Here is a 19,618-nt window from a genome sequence, read left to right as displayed (position 1 = left end):
GGCTGTCCTATCTGATTCCCTGAGAGATCCCCTCTCTGTCTCTCTGTCTGAGGGTGGTCCTGTTGGATTCCCTGAGTGTTCCCCTTCTGCGCGCGCGCGCGGGGGGGGGTGTGACTGAGGACTGTCGCGTCTGTCTTTGCGCGTGCGTTGGAGGCGTCTCAGACTACAAGTCCCAGCAGACCCCGCGGCGCGGTGCGCGGACGTGCGGCCGCAGTGGGCGGGGCGGGGCTTGGAGGCGCTCAGAACTCGACTGCAGCACCTTCCCAGCTAGCAGCTGCTGCAGGTTCCGAGGCCGATCCGTCGCTCCCTCGCTCTCCGCCTTGTGCCCCCGCCGCGGGACCTCGCGACGCCAGGGCCCAGGCCAAGGGCTGCAGCGCCGGGGCTGGCGATGAGCGCAAAGGACCAGTATGAGCGCAGGTGAGTGTGCGGCAAGGGCCGCCCAGGAACCGGGCGTGGTCCCCGGGCCACCAGTCAACACAGCAGGTATGAAGCGACACCCCACTGCGGGGTCGCGAGCCAGGAGAACGACCCCGGCGACGTCTCGGTCCTGGCCCCTCCCCCGTCACCTGGGAGTCATCCCTGGGGCTCTTCACAGAGACGCCGGGAGCCGGGGGATGGCGCCGCACAGAGCCGTTCCCTCCCCGCCTTCCTACAGCCCTGGGAGAGGAAGCTCCCGGTGCCCGTGCAAGAGGTCATTGGGGGCCTGCGGTGGCGGGGGGCAGGGAAATGCCCCCGCTCCCACTGGACTTGCTTCCGCGAGTGTGATGGATGTCCAGGCAGGCGGGGGGTGGGGGGGAAAGAGGCGCGGAGGCCGCAGCATCCGGGGCCTCTGGACAGTCTTTCCTCAGGGCTCGGGCTCATGCATACCTGAAACTGTCCTGAGGCACAAAACGCCGCTCCCATCCCCAGCCTCAGGCTCCGGTTGAAGCCCATCAGCACCCAGGTCCAAGAACCGCCCATACCTTCTGAGTTACTCATCACAGGCATTCCAGGCCTGTCCTGCCCAGAGTCTAATTTAAATCCCCCCTGCTGAGAATGGGGCCAGTAGACCTTTCTTATTCAGGAGGGTCTCATCACCACGTGAGTCACTCAGACCCCAGACCTCAGCCAAGGGTCCACCTGGGCTTGAGCCTCCTCTCTGCAGCTGAGACCCCTGGGTTCAGGTCTCTCCTTCCCCATCTGCCCCCTCAAGCCCCACCCCCAAAGTCTAGAGTGCACCCACAGTAAGGGAGGGGAAAGGCTGGAGAAAGATGGCCCCTAGACTACAGGTAAAAGGATTAGGGTGCTGTTAGCAGACTGTCCCTCGCCACCCCAGCCTGGCAGAGGACAGGAGCCTCTGGCCACAGGAGAACCACAGCAAAGGGGGAGGCAGCCCTGCCTCCCTGGGCAGCTGCCAGGTCACCAGCAGGAAGCTGGGGGCTTCCGCAGGAAACCAGAGGTTCCCAGATGGCTTTGACTCCAGCCCCGCTGTTTGCAGTGCCTGTAGCATTGCCCCAGGGCTGCAGAGTCAGACTGGGTGGCTTTGGCCGTGGTCATCAACCTGTCTGTGTCTCCTTTTAAATCGGGATCCTAATCCATGCTTTTCCTGCAGTGGCTGTGAGGAATGTGTTCATTCAGACCCACTTATTTCCAGTGTCTTCGCTTTCAAGCTGTATGACCCTGGACAAGGGACTTCGAAGCTTTGTTCCTCAGTTTCCTGAGTTGTAAGATGGGGATAATAGTCCCTCCCTCAGAGGGTTATGCATGAAGATCAGCCGCTTTTATTCAGAAGAGCGATATAGTTACCATGAAAGTTACCTGGCCCCATGCAGCCTGCCTGTGCCTGCCCTGGGCAGCCTGAGCTGGTGGGACCGGAGAGGTCAAACACCCCCCTGCCCTTCCTATGACATCCCTGGGGAGACTGAGATGTGAATAGAGATAAAGAAGCACAACAGTGTTTGTGTCCTACGGGACAGAGTGCCCTGGGCTTGACCTTGCCTGGAGACCAGGGTTTTCCACAGTTGTGACTTCCTCCTACAAGCTCCTCTCCCTTCCTTCTTCCTGAGGTGGACTGGGAGAGCATCCCCGTAAAATGACAATGACTGGTGTGTGATAGATCCTGGGGAAAGTAATGAAGTGAGGGTGGCACAAGATGGTCACTGGCAGGGCCCTTCGGAAGGGTCCCGCACCTCTGCACCGCATGGCTGACTGACCCAGGAGCGGCAGGTGGGCAGAGTGACGCCCGGCACCTTCACTCCCATGTGAGGTGTGCAGACATTTACCCATCCATCCAGTAAGCGGCTCCTGAGCCCCAGCCTCGTGCCAGGAACTGTGAGCAGGATGGCCGATGACACGCATGCAAGCCTGATGTGATGGGTGTTGGTGGGTCAGGGTGAAATGCGCAGAGAGGACTTTGGAGTAAGACAGGCCCTTTCCAACTGCCAGCCAAGTCTGCACGCCTCTCCGAGGCTTGGTTCTCTCAGTTGTAAAAGGGGAGAAGGCGCAGGATTGTTGCAGGATTAGATCAGGTCAGCACTGACGAAGTGCTGGCTGGGGTCAGCCCAGCATGCTGCAGGCTTCTTTCCCATCCCCTGTGAGCTGTCCGCCTGAGGGTTTTAAGGCACCGAGAGAAGCTGTCTGGTGCGCATGTGGGAAAAGTGGCACAGCTGTGAAGTTTCAGGCTGGGTGCCAAGAAAGTGGAGGGGAGCCTGAGAAATGGGTCAGAGCAGAGCCACACCTCCCTGGCAGGGAAGCCGGCAGCCACCGGCCTGTGCAAGCCTGTGCTTCTGGAACCTCAGACACCCCGGGTGGCTCACACTTCCTCCTCTGCCAGCTGCTTCAGGGTTATGATTCTAGACTTTGGAAGTGGAAGCCCAGAGAGCCTAGGGCGCTTGCCTTGAAAAATATAAATAAACAAACACAGCTTGCTTATAAGAGAGTCAGGAGCACAGTTACTATGGAGGTGATGACAGTGGCGGAGGGGCCCTGGGGGAGAGTGTGGACCCTAGAGTCACACTGCCTAGATCCACGTCCCACCCCTCGCTGGCTGCATGGCCTTTGGGCCACTTCCTGCCACTCTCTGGGCCTCATTTCCTAATTTGTAAAATAGGGATAAAGTTAGTACCTGCTCCATGGGAATAATGAATCCACAGAGGTAAGGCCCTTGGAGCAGGACCTGGGCTGTGCCAGCCCCTTATAACCTGAGGTGCTCTTTCCCCTTAGGCCACAGCAACACCCAGAGAACAGCTGTAAGGCAGGAGAAACAACCCACCTGCCCCGCTCCGAGAGATGGTCCCCAGGGCGGGTGAGGGACTCGGGCACAAAAGGCAGAAAGGACTCCAGGAGCGACTGGGACTGCGGCCTTTTGAAGTGGGGTTAAGAAAAGGGCTGTGGCTTGTTGGTGGCCAAGGACCCCAGAACCCAGTGTTGCCAGGCAGACTGTCAGTTGTCGTGAATGTCGGCTCCTCTGCCCCCAGGGCAGGAGCCAGCCTGAGTTTTTCCCGGGCCACACCAGCGAGCAGAGGGGCCCCAGGAAAGGAAGGCAGTGAAGCCTCCACAAGCTTCCCTGGCAAGCTGGACGTGGCCAGGCCTAGAGTGAAAATGACGACCCCCCGACCCCAAGGGACCCAGGCCGGGGTCTCTGCCCCTCTGGCCTTGAGTAGACTCCTGGCCAGAGGCCCTGTGGTTGAGAGCTGCAGGCTGCTGGCTTCACGTGCTTGCCTGGGAGTGTGTGTCCAACTTCCTGGGGCTGGTGGCTCCATTTGTTTTCTGAGTCACCTGAGCGAAGGAAGAGTGACTGGCTGTGGGCGGGGCTTGAGCTAATTTGGTTTTTGAGTCATCGAGGTGGAAGAGGCTTTGGGAGGTGCTTCTCTGAAGTGCCCACACGGGCCCCAAAACCAGAGGACCTGGGCTCCGAGTTCCTGGCTCCACCATTTACTTGGGGGTCTGCACCTCTGAGCCTCAGCTTCCTCTTTTGTGTCCCCTCATCATGTGGCTGGAGGGTTAAACGAGTCAATTTGTATGGAGGCTTAGAGCACTCTCGTCATCTGGGAAGTGCTTAATGGATGTTGGCTGCTCTAATTATTGTCATTACCATAGTGATTATTACCACCATCAAGAGCGAGGAGATTTGGGGGGCTGGGACGGGAGACAGACCGCCTGGTCTGATGGGGACACATGGCCCCAAGCCTCAGGGTATTCCCGGGAGGTAGAGCAGAGGGGTTCAAAGCCACCCTGCAGTCTGCCTGCCGGGCGTGTGTCCCTGCACTGTCCTGCACTTGTTCTGTGTGGCCTCAGGCAGGTGACTTAACCTCTCCCTGCTTCGTTTTCTTCCATAAAAGGGGAGAGTAATTGTGCTTACCTGTCAGGGTTGTTGTGTCAGCCACCTAAAAAGAGCCAGGAGCTGTGTTGGCGCAGGGAAGGTTGACTCCTGCGGGTTGCTGCTGGGCCCAGCTGCAGAGGCCCCGTGTGTGGGGCAGAGCAGCCACGGGACTGGGATGCTGTGCCAGTGGTAGTTGCCTGGGCTTGTGGGGTGGGGACTTTTAGGTCAGGCCTCTGCAGGCCTCTTTTTGGGGAGGGAACCCAGGAAATCAGCAGGCTGCCCAGCTTCCCCACCCTGCTTAGTGACCTTTTCAGAGGCTCCCGTGAAGCATGCCTCACCTCCGCCATTGCTCCGGCTGGTCTGGGAAGGGGCCTGGGTGCCTTTATGCCTGACAGCTGCTCATGTGGTCCGGGGCCACCATCAGAGGAACCCCATCAGAGGCTGCCCACCCCCTTCAGGGCCCCTGGACACCCACTGTCTGTCTGCCTACCCTGCTAGGACCACAGCTCCACAAGAGGGGAAGCAGGAGAAAGAATTTCTGCAACAGCTTAGTGCTTTTCCCAGAACCTCAGTGTACCCATCTGTAGAGTGGGGTTGATAGCAGGGCCTTCCTCACAGAAGGAACCCTGGGAGCTGTTCAGCGGGGCCCTGGCACATGGTAGCTTCTCTCCACAGACCTGGGGGCTTGCTCAGCCCACCCCCAGTGGCCGGGTTCCTCCTCCCGCCACCTATCCCGCCTTTGGAGTGGGGCTGCCCTCAAAGGCAGGCCTGACATTTCACCAGTCCAGACTGGACTTGCCAGCGTCTCCTTGCTGCCAGGCCTGTGCTGGGCGTGAGCAAGGGCAAGCAACCAATCCTGCCCTGCAGGTGGGGACCAGATGGAAAAGTGGGGCACAGAATGCCCAGGAGGCTAACAGCTGGGTGTGTGCGTGCCGTGAAAGCTCCAGGTGCTCTCCAGCCCCCGTCCCCTGATTCTGGGCCCACACCCAGTCAGAAATCACCAGACACGGAGGAAGCAAAGACGCTGCAAGTGTGAACCAACAGACAGATCACAGGCCCGGGAAGGCTGGCGCTGTGGGCCCCATCACACCAGCTTATGACATGGCAATGCTTAGTGTGTAAAGAATCAGAGAAAGGAGTCCGCTGTCCCCAGATGACCTTCTCTTTTTTTTTTTTCTGTCCACAGACAGCAGCCCTCTCGTGGGCAGCATGGCCTCCAGTTACGGGACCCTGACAATAGGGATGCCTCTAGATCCCCTCAGCTCCTCAGTTTCATCCGTGGTACGTGGGCAAGGGAGGGGCAGGTGGGACCAGCACCGGGGCGCCCAGACCCTGTCTTCCTCCTCCAGCCCCCTCCTTCCCCCCACACACCGACCCGGGCCTTCTCGCCCTGCATCCACAGAGGCTCAGCGGCTACTGTGGGAGTGCATGGAGGGTTATAGGCTATCACGCCGTGGTCTGGATGATGGCAGGGGTCCCTTTGCTGCTCTTCCGGTGGAAGCCGGTGTGGGGGGTGCGCCTGCGATTCCAGCCCTGCAGCCTGGCCCGCGCCGAAACACTCGTCATCGAAATAAGAGACAAAGAGGTGAGAGGCTGAGCGGTAGCAGCCTGGGGATGGAGAAAGGTGGCGTTGGGTTAGGGTTGGGCATGGGGATACTCGGGTTCTCAGCCTAACCTGGCCACTAAGTATCTGGGACCTGTGCAGCTCGTCCTCTCTGGACCTCTGCTTTCCCACCTGAGCAGTGGGAGCAAGGAGCAGTTTGGGTGGTTCCTGAGGAGGTCATCCATATTCTTTTTCCTTTTTTTAAATATTTTATTTTCAAACAGAGGGGAAGGGAGGGAGAAAGAGAGGGAGAGAAACATCAATGTGTGGTTGCCTCTGGGGACCTGGCCCGCAACCTAGGCATGTGCCCTAACTGGGAATCGAACCGGCAACCCTTTGGTTCACAGTCAGGGACTCAATCCACTGAGCCTCACCAGCCAGCGCATCATCTGTGTTCTTGACCCCTGCTCCTCCCACAGGGGCCACCGGACTCTGAGGGGGGGGCTTGAGCAGTGAGGGGTCTCTTCTGGGACTGAGTGCACACCTCCTTGTTCCAGGATAGTTCCTGGCAGCTCTGCATTGTCCAGGTGCAGACTGAGGCCTTCGGCGATGGCCGGTAAGGCAGCCCCACCACCCCTTTCCAGAAGGCCCTGTTCCCCGGTCCCCCACCTACACAGGCTCTGACCCCGGTGCCTCCCATCCCCGGATGGAGGGTGCCTCTGAGGGCATGGAGAGGTGCTAGGGTGGCTCCCAGGGCTCTACAGTAACCCCCACGCCCCTCCCCAGCCTGGAGCTGCCCCCACAGACCCAGGCGGAGGATGGCCGGAGCCAGGTTGCTGTGGGGGTGGTACCGGAGGGTGCGTGGAAGGACACCACCCTGCTCCACAGCGGTGAAGAGGCAGCGAGCGGACAGGTGGGTTCTGGATAGGCCCTTGCCCCTGTCTGAGCCTTACTTTCCCACTCTGTGTAGTGGCGAGGGGTGGGAGGGTCCCCATTGCCCAGGGACCTTTGGTTCTGTTGTCCCAAATGTCCGGGGTGCAGACTGACCACCTTTACACCCCTCTCACACCGCTCTCCTGTGACATTGGTTGCTGCCCCCACCCCACGCGAGCCCAGCCTCTCCTCTCTCCTACCCAGCAGCAGGTGCTGCGGTACTACCTCTTCCGGGGCCAGCGCTACATCTGGATAGAGGCCCAGCAGGCCTTCTGCCAAGTCAGGTAAGGGGCGGGGCCGTGGCTCACTCGGCTCCCACCGCAGTGCTGGGTGCCGCACTGAGCGGAGGAGGTGGCAAGGAGTGGCCGGCCTGGGTTCCCTCCCAGCCCTGGGCCTTGGCCTCCTGTAATCATGGGCATGTCACTGAGCCTGTCCAGGCCCCGAGGTGTCTATAAACAGGGCAGGAAGAGAATCCCTGCCTCCTGGGCGTATTTCGAGGGTGAAGTACATCAGCGTCTGTGAAGCTCGGCACAGCCTCTGGCTGAGGTGGGAACACTGGACTCAGGGCGTCTGTCTGGGGTCTGGTCCCAGCTCTGCCACCTACTAAGTGCTTGATAAATGTGAGCTCCCAACACGTCTGAACTTGAGCCCCAGGAAGCAGACCCTGAGACAGGGATTTAGTGCCGTGAGCTGGCCCGAAGGTGATCCTGGGAACCCTGGGGGAAGTGAGGTGGGAGGGGCAGGCTGCCAGGGGACTGGTTATCACGGGCACCTGGATCTCAGTCCCCTGGGGATCTCTTTGATCCCGTGTAGAGCCCATACCTTGGGGTGCCACCACCCACAGAGTGAGGAGGCCCGGGTCCGTCCCTACCCATCACCTGCCATTGTCGGTTGAGGGCTGCTCCTAGGGACATGAGTTCTGCACTTTGCGGGCGGAGTGAGCTCCCGCCGCCAGGTGCAGCCCTCAGGGAAAGGCCGGTGTTGGCAGTAAGCTTCTGTGTCATCGTGCAGAGAGGTGAACGCCAAGTGGAAGTGGCGGTGGCACCAGAGCCCCTGCTGCCTAAGAAGGACAGCAAAAGTGGCCGACGAGTCTGTCACTCAGTCTGAGCAGGCACTGTCCAAGCACTCTGCGTGCCCCTGCCCCCCGGCCCTGTGGGGTGGGCGCCATCACTGTGCCCATGTGGTAGAGGAGGAACCTGAGGCACGGAGCGCTTAAGTAACTTACCCAAGGCATGGTCACTGCTGTTGTCGCTGTCACGTGGGATCATGTGTCTCTGTTCTCTTTCCTTGCCGAGAGGGTTTGGGTAGTTTGGGCCTCATCAGAGGAACCAGAGGAGAAAGTAACCCAGAGCTAGTGAGGGACCCGCTCTGTCCTGGGTGCACAGTGTGGCAGAAGCGGGCCACGGGTGCGGGTGCAGAGCTCAGGCCCTGTCACCTGCACAAGTGCCCCTCCTTCCCAGCCTGCTGGACCAGGGCCGCACGTGTGACGACATCCACCATTCCCGCTCCGGCCTCGGCCTCCATGACCACGCCGTGAGGTGTGTGCCGCCCTGGACCAGAGGGGCCCTGAGAACTGGGGGTGCCTGTCTCGCCCCCCAACCCCAGCTGTTGCCTTTGTCCAGTCACCTACCTCCCCTGGGCCTCGGTTTCCCCAGCTGTAAAGTGAGGAGCTTCGGGCACCCCCAGAGGGGCCGGCTGGCACAGCCCCCTTCGTCTGACACTTCGCCCTTCTCTTCCTGCAGGAAGACCGTCTACGGCCCCAACGTGATCAGTGTGCCGGTCAGGTCCTATCCCCAGCTGCTGGTGGATGAGGTAGGGCTGTCCGCAAGCCTTCTCTGGACCACTACCCAGTGGCAGGCCTGGCTCGCTGTCCCCTTCTCCACAGTAGATTCATCTCAGACCCAGTCCCTGTCAGCCCAGGGCGAGGATCTGGGGCTTCCAGTCCAGGCTGGAGACTAGAGGCCGAGGTGAAGCCACAGCCTGGGCTTCTGCTCTCTGCCAAGAGCCTTCCCATGCATTATCCTCTTCATTCTCTATAACCCCACAAGTGGGGAGCGGGGTAGGGGGCACTGTTCACATGTGAGGAACCTGAGCTTCAGGGAGGGGACGTGGCATGACTGAGGTCACACAGGGACAAAGGGAACCAGTGACCCTGACACATCGAGAGGACACTGTCCCCATCCCAGCCCTCTGAGCCTGGAGCAGAAGACACCTGGGGAGTCAGGCTGGTCTGATGTAAACCCTAGTCAGCTACTTGGAAACTCTGGGGGTTTAGGCAAGTGACTTAACCCTCCTGTGTTTGAGTCTCCTTATCTGTGGATGGAGCTTATGGCAGCACCCACCTGGTGGAATTGTCATCACCGTCGTATGGCACTTAGGGAAGTACTTCTCCGGGGCCTGGCGTGCAAATGCCCATGTCCTCTTTAGAGTGCAGAAGCTGGGGGCTCAAAGGGCCCTTGGATGGGACTGACTGGGAGAAGGGCTTGGCTGCAGTCCTGCGGCTGCTGCAGGGTTCTCTGCTCCCTGTGGCTGGGCTGCCCTGGAGACCAAGGGCCCTGACACACCTCCCACCCCTCCCTCAGGCACTGAACCCCTACTATGGGTTCCAGGCCTTCAGCATCGGACTGTGGCTGGCTGACCAGTACTACTGGTACGCTCTGTGTATCTTCCTCATCTCCTCCATCTCCATCTGCCTGTCGCTGTACAAGACCAGAAAGGTGGGTGGTGTGAGGTGGGTGGGGCAGGGCAGATGGGTCCCCATGGGGCCTCCGCCCGCTGACTCCCTGCCCATCCCTCTGCTCACAGCAAAGCCAGACCCTGAGGGACATGGTCAAGCTCTCCGTGCGGGTGTGCGTGTGCCGGCCTGGGGGAGGTGAGAGCTGGGGAAGAGAGGGGGTTGGGGGTGGGGTGGGATAGGCGCAGGGCCTAGGCCATGCTGAGTCTTCCACCCTCCCGCAGAGGAGGAATGGGTGGACTCCAGCGAGCTGGTGCCCGGAGACTGCCTGGTGCTGCCCAAAGAGGGTGGGCTGATGCCCTGTGACGCCACCCTGGTGGCCGGCGAGTGCACGGTCAACGAGAGTGCTCTGACAGGTCAGCCCACGCCCCTGGCCCGGAGTCTCCTTCGTGTGCTGCCCTGCACCAAGCCCCTCGCTTGCATCGGAACTTGTAGCCTGAGTCTCCTCTGCCCCTTGCTCTCAGCTCACAACCCTGGCTTCAGCACTCACTCATTCTGCGCCTCTCGGGCCCTCAGTAAGAGATCGCCACTCCGCCCGGCAGCGGCCCGGGGCTTTACAGTGCTTCAGCCCCCTCGTGTCCATATCTTTATTGGTTTGAATTATAAAAATAATGCAGCTTGTTGCAAAACAGTCCCAGCAGAAGGAGAGCCTCCCCCCACCTCCGCCCCCCTGTGTGTGTGTGTGTGTGTGTGTGTGTGCGTGCGTGCGTGCACACACTCCGCTCTCCTGAGAGACAACTCCTGCAGGCTGGCCGGCTGGCACACACCCCTCCAGGACTGTGTCGCTGGGTCTTAGGTCTTTGCCCTCCCTGAACCTCAGTGTCCCTCATTGTAAGTTGGGGGCGGTGATTTTTTTCACACATGATTATGAAAGTTAATGAGACCTAGGGCCGACCTGGCTGGTATGGCCCAGTGGGTTGAATGCTGGTCTGCAAACCAAAAGGTTGCTGGTTCGATACCCAGTCAGGGCACATGCCTGGGTTGTGGGCCGGGTCCCTGGTTGGGGGTGTGTGAAAGGCAACCGATCGATATTTTGCACATCGATGTTCCGCTCCCTCTTTTTCTCCCTCCTTTTCCCTCTAAGAAATAAATTATTTTAAAAAATTTTTTATTGTTATTCAATTACAGTTGTCTGCATTTTCTCCCCATCCCTCCACCCCACCCCATAATTTTTTTTTCTTTAAATGAGACCTAGGGCTGATGAAACAATTCTGTGCGTGACTGGTGGTCTTGTTGGTGGGACGGAGGGGCATGCAGGTCCTCATGGGCCTCACACCACATCCCTGCCAGGGGAGAGCGTTCCGGTGCTGAAGACGGCCCTGCCGGAGGGGCCGGTGCCCTACTGCCCAGAGACCCACCGGCGGCACACACTCTTCTGCGGGACCCTCGTCTTGCAGTCCCGGGCCTTCATAGGACCCCACGTCCTGGCAGTGGTGACCCGAACAGGTAGGAGTCAGGGAAGCAGGGAGGGATGGCCGGGCCCAGCACCTAGAAGAGAGGTGACATGGGACAGGTGGGACTCATTTTTGCCACTTCCCTGCTTGGGGTTGGCTGAAGTGGGCAGGGACATGGCAAGGAGGAAAGAGCGCATCCCCTAGGAAGGGAGCCGTGCTGTGCAGGAGGCCCCCTTACCCTGGTTTCAGTTACCTGCAGTGAGCTGCAGCCTAAAAATATTAAATGGAAAATTCCAGAAATAAACCGTTTTAAATGGCACGCTGTTCTGAGTAGCGTGGTAAAATCTCAATGCCATCCCACGTTGTCCCCCTGGAGACGTGACTCATCCCTTACCCAGCACATTCGTGCCTTGCATTCCGCCCGCCCGTGAGTCGCTTTAGTAGTGACTCAGTTATCAGGAGGACTGTCGAGACGTCGCAGTGTTTGTGTGCAAGTCCCCTCGTTTTACTTAGTCATGGCCCCAAAGCACAAGAGCAGTAATGCTGGCGGTTCGGACACGCCAAAGAGGAGCCGAGAAGTGCTTCCCTTAAGTGAAGAGGCTCGAGCCTATAGCGAAAACCGGCATGTATAGGGTTTGGCACTACCCACGATTTCAGGCTCGCAGGGCAGGTCTTGGAACCTGTCCCCTCGGAGAAGGGGGGACTGCTGTACAACTTCACAGGTTCTTGCCACATGGGAAGGGGACCCAGTGTCACCAGATCTGACTTACTCATTGAGTTTTTAATAAATTCTCTGGGCTGGACAAGTCCTGTGGGCTGTCACGTGTGACCCCAGACCGGTGAAGTTTAACCCTAGAGCGTTATGTCTTACACCCCAGAGGTGCGAGTGGGCTGGGTAGGGGTTGGAAGACCCTTTTTTAAAAGATTTTATTTACTTATTTTTAGAGAGGGGGGATGGGAGGGGGAAAGAGAGGGAGAGAGACACTGATGTGAGAGAGAAACATCCATCAGTTTTCTCGATCAGGGACCGAACCCGCAACCCAGGCAGGTACCCTGACCAGGAATTGAACTGGCGACCTTTCGCTTTTCCTGATTATGTCCAACAAACAGCCACACCGGTCAGGGTGGGAAGACCCATCTTGACCTTCAGTGTCCCCTGCCTCAGCTTCCTTCTCTTCACAGGGTTCTGCACAGCTAAAGGGGGGCTGGTGAGCTCCATCTTGCATCCCCGGCCTATCAACTTCAAGTTCTACAAACACAGCATGAAGTTCGTGGCTGCCCTTTCTGTCCTGGGTGAGTGTACCCTGTATCCCACCCTGCCTTGGTACCCAAGGCTCCATCCCAAGTCCCACTGAGTCCCTTGCTGTCTCCCCAGCTCTCTTTGGCACCATCTACAGCATCTTCATCCTCCACCGAAACCGGGTATGTAAGCCCGGGGGCCAGGTGGGGGCGGCCAGTAGGAGGCCAGGGCCCATAGCATGGCCCCTGGCATTCATGGTGCCCCCTGCCCTGCCAGGTGCCAGTGAATGAAATTGTGGTCCGGGCTCTGGACCTGGTGACGGTGGTGGTGCCGCCCGCCCTGCCAGCCGCCATGACCGTGTGCACGCTCTACGCCCAGAGCCGGCTGCGGAGCCAGGGCATCTTCTGCATCCACCCGCTTCGCATCAACCTGGGGGGCAAGCTCCAGCTGGTGTGCTTCGACAAGGTAGGGGCCGTGGGCGGGGCTGGCACGGGGCGGGGGCACAGGTGCCACGGCCAGGCCTCCACACCTGCATTCTTCACTCAGCAACACTGACCAAGGGCCTGCTGGATGCCAGGCACTGTCCCGGGGCAGAAATACTCAGAGGAACGGCCCCTCCCCCAGCCACCACCCACATCAGGCTCAGATAAAATGTCTGAAATTATTAACTCATTTGTTGGAGAATCGATGAGAGCCTACTGTGCGCCCAGTGCTCCTGGGGATCCATCCATGACCCACACAGCTCTCACCCAGACATGGATGTGTGTGCCCGCCCCCAGCAGAACAAGTGAACCCGAAAGCACAGAGAGCCTCAGGCGCTGATGGGTTTTAGGAAGGAAGCGAATCAGATACCTGGTGGGTGATACATAAGGGTCCCTCCCTTAGAGGGAGAGCAGTCAAGGGGGGCTCCTATGCGCAGAACCCTGGCTGACCTCAGTGAGGGTTGAACCACATGGACACGTGGCAGGCCCCAGGCCAGGGAGGTTCGGGAAGGGGCCAGTGTGGCTCCTTGGAGGAATAGACCGTGTGCTTGAGGCCTGAGGAGCAGTGGGGAGGAGATTAGATGTTATTCTGAGGGCAGAGGGGACTGCGGAGGGTTTCGAATAGAAAGGTTGGTGGATGATCATATTCCCAGAGTCCCCAGGCTAGCAAAGGAGCCAGACATGTAACAGATGGACGTGTGGGCAATGCAGGCATTCTTTCATTCATTCACTCAGTCATTCATTCATTCAACAATTCAGTTAGGCGCGGTGCGCGACCAGGTGTTCCCCCTGGTACCACAGTGAACAAATGACGGGGCAGCAAAGAGGCCGTGGGTGGGAGCCCACAGCCAGGACCACCTGGCCCAACCATAGGGTTATGGAAGACTTCCCGGAAGAAGTGATGCCAGACAAAGAAACAGCAGGGATTGGGGGGGCCAATTGACAGAGGAACCGAATGTGCAAAAGCCTAGATACGAGAAGACCTCCTCTGGTTCTAGCGCTGGGTCCTGGGGCTCCCGTGGGACCTGCCTGGCCTGGGGTGTGGGCGCCCAGCCCAGCAGGGCACGGCTCATCCTGGGCCTCATCCCTGGCCTGCCCGCTTGCCCCCTGCAGACAGGCACCCTCACTGAGGATGGCTTGGATGTGATGGGTGTGGTGCCCCTGCAGGGGCAGGCCTTCCTGCCACTGGTCCCAGAGCCCCGCCGCCTGCCCATGGGGCCCCTGCTCCGAGCACTGGCCACCTGCCACGCCCTCAGCCGGCTCCAGGACACCCCGGTGGGCGACCCTATGGACCTCAAGATGGTGGAATCTACTGGCTGGGTGAGGAGGCCAAGCAGGTCAGCCCCCTGCCTCTGGGCAGCTGGGCCCTAACTAAGCCCACCTGGTCTTCATTCTAGGACTTCCAGGGTGGTCTCTGTTATGCCCGCCGCCAGTAGTTACAGTGGCCAAGGCCACGTGTGCAGCACCTACTATGTGCCAGCACTCTGTTGCACATCTGTTTCGTGTACTCCTTAAGCCCTAGGAAGGAAGCTTAATGCCTCCTTCACAGGGAGGAAACTGAGGTTAGGGGGATTTGTAATAACTTGTCCAAGGTCACCCAGCAGCAAAGCCAGAGTTTGAACTTGGGTCCGCCCGACCCCAAAGCCCACATTCTTCTGTTCTGTCCAGTCTCCCATTAAGGAAGTCTTTAATAAGTTTCACTTGATTCTCTCCTGCTGCCTTTCCGTGGGCCAAGGATTGGCTGCCCCAGGCTAAGCCAGCGCCCAGGCCCTGTGATGCTAACCTTTTCTGCCTGCCTCCCAGGTCTTGGAAGAGGGACTGGCTGCCGACGGGGCACTTGGGACCCAGGTCTTGGCAGTGATGAGACCTCCAGTTCAGGAGCCCCCGCACCAGGGCATGGTGAGCTGAGCGGGACTGCCCGGGGCATCTCCTAGGGCCCTGTGGGGTTGGAGGGGAGGGCTCCATGAGTCAGCTCCTCAGCTGCCCTCCCACCCTGCAGGAGGAGCCCTTGGTGCCAGTCAGCATCCTCGGCCGCTTCCCCTTCTCATCAGCCCTGCAGCGCATGAATGTGGTGGTGGCATGGCCAGGTGCCGCTCAGCCGGAGGCCTATGTCAAGGGCTCCCCTGAGCTGGTGGCTGGCCTCTGCAGCCCCGAAACAGGTGAAGGGGGCGGGCCCCAGGTCCACTGGTCGGCCTTGACACAGAATGGGTGGGCACTCAGTCTCTGTCCCTGCACCAACCTTCCTGTCCCGGTGACATCTGTGTCTGCCTGGCAGTGCCCACCAACTTCGCCCAGGTACTGCAGAGTTACACCGCTGCTGGCTACCGCGTCGTGGCCCTGGCTGGCAAGTCGCTGCCCATCACGGCCAGTCTGGAGGCAGCTCAGCAACTGACCAGGTGGGCCTTGGGAACCAAGCCTCAGGTGTGGGCAAAGGGAGTCCTGCGAGCAGGCAGGGCCCAGAGCTGGGGGAGGGGCCTTGCTCACTCCATGACCTCTGACCCACCCTGCAGGGACACCGTGGAGCAGCAGCTGAGCCTCCTGGGGCTGTTGGTCATGAGGAACCTGCTGAAGCCACAGACAACGCCAGTCATCCAGGCTCTGCGGAGGACCCGCATCCGTACCGTCATGGTGACAGGTACCCTAGGCCTGCTCAGGGCACAGTGCCACCTCCTGGGCAGAGAGAAGGGACCCAGCGGCACTGCCCGGGGCATCTCCTAGGGCCCTGCTTCAGGCCAGGTCCTTGTCAGACATGTCACAGATCTTCACAATATCCCCCCAAGCAGTCACTGTCGCCCATCTGATGGATGAGGAAGGTGGGGCTCAGAGGAGCAGCCCAGGGTGGGGTCGGGCAGCCTGGCTCCGACCAGACTACTCATCTTCTAGGTGGCCCCTCCAGGGTCTAGTTTCCACAGGGTGACACAGAGGAGCTCAGTAGGTCTGTTTCCTCCTTGTCCTCCCTACCTGCCCCCCACGCACACTTTCCAGCAAAGCCCCACAGCACTAAGGAGTATATGTGGGACTTGAACCCAGGCCCCCAGTTTGTGAGACCTTTGAGGCCTAAGTTCATAGACAAGAAAACGGGTTCAGGGACGTTGGTAACATGCCTGAGCCCGTTCAGCCGGTCACGGCAGATAGATTCTGTCCGGTCTCGATTTTCCCTTCAACACGTGTCTGGGTGAGGTTGGCCCCCCTGGATGGCAGCTGGACCCTGACCTTGACCCATGCGCTCCAGGGGACAACCTGCAGACAGCAGTCACTGTGGCCCAGAGTTGCAGCATGGTGGGCCCCCAGGAGCGTCTGGTCATTCTGCGTGCCACTCCCCCTGAGCAGGGCCAGCCCGCCTCCCTCGAGCTCCTGCCAGTGGAGTCCTCTGCGGCTGTGAACGGGGCAAGGGTGAGGCTGACCCAGAGTTCCCGCCATGCACCCCACTGGCGCCCCTGCCCCTGTGTCCCTGTGTCACGTGATCCGGGCCCCAGCAATCGGGGGTGGGCAGGGGCACTGAGCTGGGCTTCCCTGGCCTGCAGGAGCCTGACCAGGTCTCAAGCTACGCTGTGGAGCCAGACCCCCGATCCAGCCACCTGGCCCTCAGCGGGTCCACCTTTGGTGTCCTTATGAAGCATTTCCCCAAGCTACTGCCCAAGGTAGGGCTGCCCAGCCTCCCTGGCCTCCCCGCACCTCCCTCTGCTCTGCTCCCTCCTCTTGGCTGCCGCATCCCTATTCTGTGGCTGCCTCAGCACCTCGCCCCTCTCCCTGTGCCCCTAGGTCCTGGTCCAGGGCACCATTTTTGCCCGCATGGCTCCTGAGCAGAAGACGGAGCTGGTGTGTGAGCTGCAGAAGCTTCAGTGAGTGCGCGCGGGGGAGGGGTCTCGGAGGGACAGGCCAGTCCATGAACCCCTGCCTCCGACCTCAGGCATTAGAGAGCCACGGCCCTCAGAGGGAAGCCACGTGGGCTCTCCTGGGGTTCTCACGCCAAAGTAGTACCTGCACCCACTTACTGAGCACCTACCGTGCACCAGGCATCCTGCCTGCCTTGTGTTCTGCCAGCAAGCCTGGGAGGTGGGCGGGGCTCCTTCACAGATGAGGAGGCACCTCACAGGCTGAGCCTGCTGTGAATCCGGCTACACCTGCCCCCTCTGCCAGGTACTGTGTGGGCATGTGCGGGGACGGCGCCAATGACTGCGGGGCCCTCAAGGCGGCCGATGTGGGCATCTCACTATCCCAGGCCGAGGCCTCCGTGGTCTCGCCCTTCACCTCGAGCGTGGCCAGCATCGAGTGTGTGCCCATGGTCATCAGGTGAGGCGGTGGGGGCCATAGGCGGGGGCTGGCCCGTCAGGCAGCCTGGGGCCCTAATATCCACATCTGCTCCTCAGGGAAGGCCGCTGCTCCCTCGACATGTCCTTCAGCGTCTTCAAGTACATGGCCCTGTACAGCCTGACCCAGTTCATCTCCGTCCTGATCCTGTACACGGTGGGTGCCCGCATCAGGCCAGCGTGAGGATGCTCTGTGGTAGGGTTAGGAGCCCGGCAGCTTCTGGCATAGATGGTGTGGCCTCAAATCCCGCTCTGCCCCTTTCTAGCTGTGGCTCGGGTGACTCGTGGGCCTCCAGGGCCAGGCTGGTATAAGAGGATGAAAGCACAGAGCCTGTGGGTCCTCAGAAATGGGGGGGGGGGTTCTGTGCTAACACATCCCTGTCCTGCAGAGCTCCCCATCTGCAGGGGACACTGAGGCATGGCCCAGGCAGGGGGGAGGAGACAGAGGTAGGAGTGGGGCATAGCCAAGGCCCTTGCCCCTTTCTCATGGGTCCACCTGTTTCCCTGAGAGGAGTGGCATCTCAACCTCTCTGAACACGTGTCCCTGGCCCCCACAGAAAGCAGGGGACACTATGTGGCCATGCTGATCTTATACTAGAGCCTATTCCTATGTCTGCCTGGAGCCTGGGGCTTCCTGTGGGCAGGAACTGTGCCCTCCCTCCATTAACCCAGCGGCTCCACAAGGCAGAGCCTCAGGCCCCCCCAAGGCCATCTGGGCTGCCGCTCCCTCAGACTGGGAGAGGGGCCCCCCGAAGGCCAGGCCTGGGGCTCCCCCATCAGACTAGGGGCTATGGTTCCTTCTGCCCTCCCCCCGCTGCCGGCAGATCAACACCAATCTGGGCGACGTGCAGTTCTTGGTCATCGACCTGGTCATCACCGCCACCGTGGCTGTGCTCATGAGCCGCACCGGGCCGGCGCTGGTGCTGGGGCAAGCGCGGCCACCAGGGGCCCTGCTCAGCGTGCCTGTGCTGAGCAGCCTGCTGCTGCAGGTGGCCCTGGTGGCCGGCGTGCAGCTGGGGGGCTACTTCCTGACGCTGGCCCAGCCCTGGTAAGTTGGGGGCCCACCCCCAAATCCCCCCTGCCCTGTCCTCCATGGGCGCATTCCCTGACCCCTGGTCCCCATGCCCTCAGGTTCCAGCCTCTGAACAAGACGGTGCCCGCACCAGACAACCTGCCCAACTACGAGAACACAGTGGTCTTCTCGCTGTCCAGCTTCCAGTACCTCATCCTGGCCGCAGCCATGTCCAAGGGGGCGCCCTTCCGCCAGCCGCTGTACACCAATGGTGCTGCTGCGTGGGGGGGTGGGGAGGCAGGGTGCCAGGAGGGGCGGGGCTGGGGGGTCCCCGTGGGCTGGTGTGTGTGTGCAGGGCTGCCCTGGCCTGACAGACTCTCCTCCTCAGTGCCCTTCCTGGTGGCCCTGGTGCTCTTGGGCTCCATCCTGGTGGGCCTCCTCCTGGCCCCCGGCCTCCTGCGGGGGCCACTGACACTGAGGAACATCAGTGACACTTGCTTCAAGCTGCTGCTGCTGGGCTTGGTCGCCTTCAACTTCGTGGGGGCCTTCATGCTGGAGGTGGGGCCCGCTGCGGCTCAGGGCTGGAGGGGCTGGAGGGGCTGGGGCTGGGCCCCAGCCACCCCCTCCCCTCTGAGCTGTTCCTCTTCTCTGCAGAGTATGCTGGACCACTGCCTCCCAGACTGCCTGCGGTGGCTGCGGCCCAAGGGGGCCTCCAAGAAGCGTTTCAAGCAGCTGGAGCAGGAGCTGGCTGAGCAGCCCTGGCTGCCACCCACCGGGCCCAGGAGGTAGTGCGTGCACCCTGTCCAGCGCACTGGACCCTGGATCTCCTTTCCTCTGAGCCACAGACTGGGCTCCGTCTCCAGAGACACCACCGCCAGCCCTGAGCTTGGCGGTTGTCACACTCTTGTCCCCTTTTCAGAGACCCCACGTAGAGACAGCAGCCACCAACCCCACTCAGAGCCGCTGTCAGCGTAGCAAATAAAATCACTATTTTACTGGCTTGGTTGTGCCTGTTTCCTGCCTGGTACTGCTGAGCCAGATGCCCGGCAGAACCTGTCGTGGGGCTGCTGGCACCCACCCCCCATCCGATAGTAATATTTCTGGGGTGAGCTTGTGCCTGGTGCTCTGCTAAGCATTTTAGGGCGTTGTCATTTAGTCCTCACAGCCACTGTGGACTACTGTCCCCATTTGACAGACACAGAAACTGAGGCTTAGAGGTGCCATGAGTGGTCAGAGGCGGGGCCAGATTGCTTTGACTCCAGTACCCGCTCTCTTACCTTCCTACCCTCCTGCGGTGGGGGGCAGAAAGGCAAAGGACTCGTCTCAGACTCAGACAAGTGCTAGCCCCTAAGAGGCATTTGACTGGGGTAGCTCCCTTCTCTCCCCTCCTGCCCCTCCGGGGTTGAGTTTGTGGTCCACTCGCTTCCTCCCGCAGACGGAAATCCACGCTCGGAAATCCATGCTCGGCGCGCACTCTGCCCTGCGCACGGTCCCCGTCCGTGCGCGGTGGCGAAGCCCTGCATGCTCATCTGGCCCCTCTGTGCTGGGCAGGGGAGACCAGGAAACAAGGCCGATTCCTGCCCCCCAAGGGCCCCACCAAGCTCGTTCCTGGAAGCCCCGGCGTCACCCCCAGCCCTGACCCCGTAAGAGCTCAGTAGATGTAGAATCAC

The 19,618-nt window shown here is 60.5% G+C and overlaps 1 protein-coding gene across 4 annotated transcripts; it reads left to right on the top strand.

Annotated features, from left to right (window-relative positions):
- Window positions 1-210: 210 nt before the first annotated feature.
- On the top strand, window positions 211-18,948 carry ATP13A2 (ATPase cation transporting 13A2). Of its 4 annotated transcripts, none has more exons than XM_024554272.3 (29): window positions 211-417; window positions 5,487-5,581; window positions 5,703-5,885; window positions 6,401-6,459; window positions 6,630-6,756; window positions 6,984-7,060; window positions 8,237-8,314; window positions 8,519-8,588; window positions 9,359-9,493; window positions 9,582-9,648; window positions 9,735-9,866; window positions 10,801-10,956; window positions 12,087-12,197; window positions 12,280-12,326; window positions 12,421-12,609; window positions 13,740-13,946; window positions 14,430-14,525; window positions 14,626-14,785; window positions 14,902-15,022; window positions 15,137-15,261; window positions 15,859-16,019; window positions 16,151-16,267; window positions 16,389-16,468; window positions 16,767-16,919; window positions 16,997-17,093; window positions 17,761-17,984; window positions 18,068-18,219; window positions 18,337-18,506; window positions 18,603-18,948. In XM_024554272.3, exons 1-29 carry the CDS (start codon window positions 408-410, stop codon window positions 18,735-18,737), a joined length of 3,534 nt encoding a protein of 1,177 aa, XP_024410040.2. In that variant the 5' UTR covers window positions 211-407; the 3' UTR covers window positions 18,738-18,948. The 4 variants fall into 4 exon arrangements, with proteins under 4 accessions (XP_024410040.2, XP_024410041.2, XP_024410039.2 ...); XM_024554273.3 differs by having other exon boundaries at window positions 6,981-7,060; window positions 13,794-13,946; XM_024554271.3 differs by having other exon boundaries at window positions 6,981-7,060.
- The last annotated feature ends 670 nt before the right edge of the window (window positions 18,949-19,618 follow it).

This window comes from Desmodus rotundus, chromosome 3, assembly GCF_022682495.2.
Source record: "Desmodus rotundus isolate HL8 chromosome 3, HLdesRot8A.1, whole genome shotgun sequence".
In the NCBI taxonomy this organism is placed as follows: Eukaryota; Metazoa; Chordata; class Mammalia; order Chiroptera; family Phyllostomidae; genus Desmodus; species Desmodus rotundus.
The sequence above is the reverse complement of the archived record's forward strand: the minus strand, read 5'-3'. Positions and strand labels throughout refer to the sequence as shown.

Coding starts and splice junctions, on each gene's coding strand:
- ATP13A2 (XM_024554271.3), top strand. Junction 8,315..8,518: donor CTCCATGACCACGCCGTGAG/GTGTGTGCCGCC, acceptor CTCTTCCTGCAG/GAAGACCGTCTACGGCCCCA. Junction 9,649..9,734: donor CGTGTGCCGGCCTGGGGGAG/GTGAGAGCTGGG, acceptor ACCCTCCCGCAG/AGGAGGAATGGGTGGACTCC.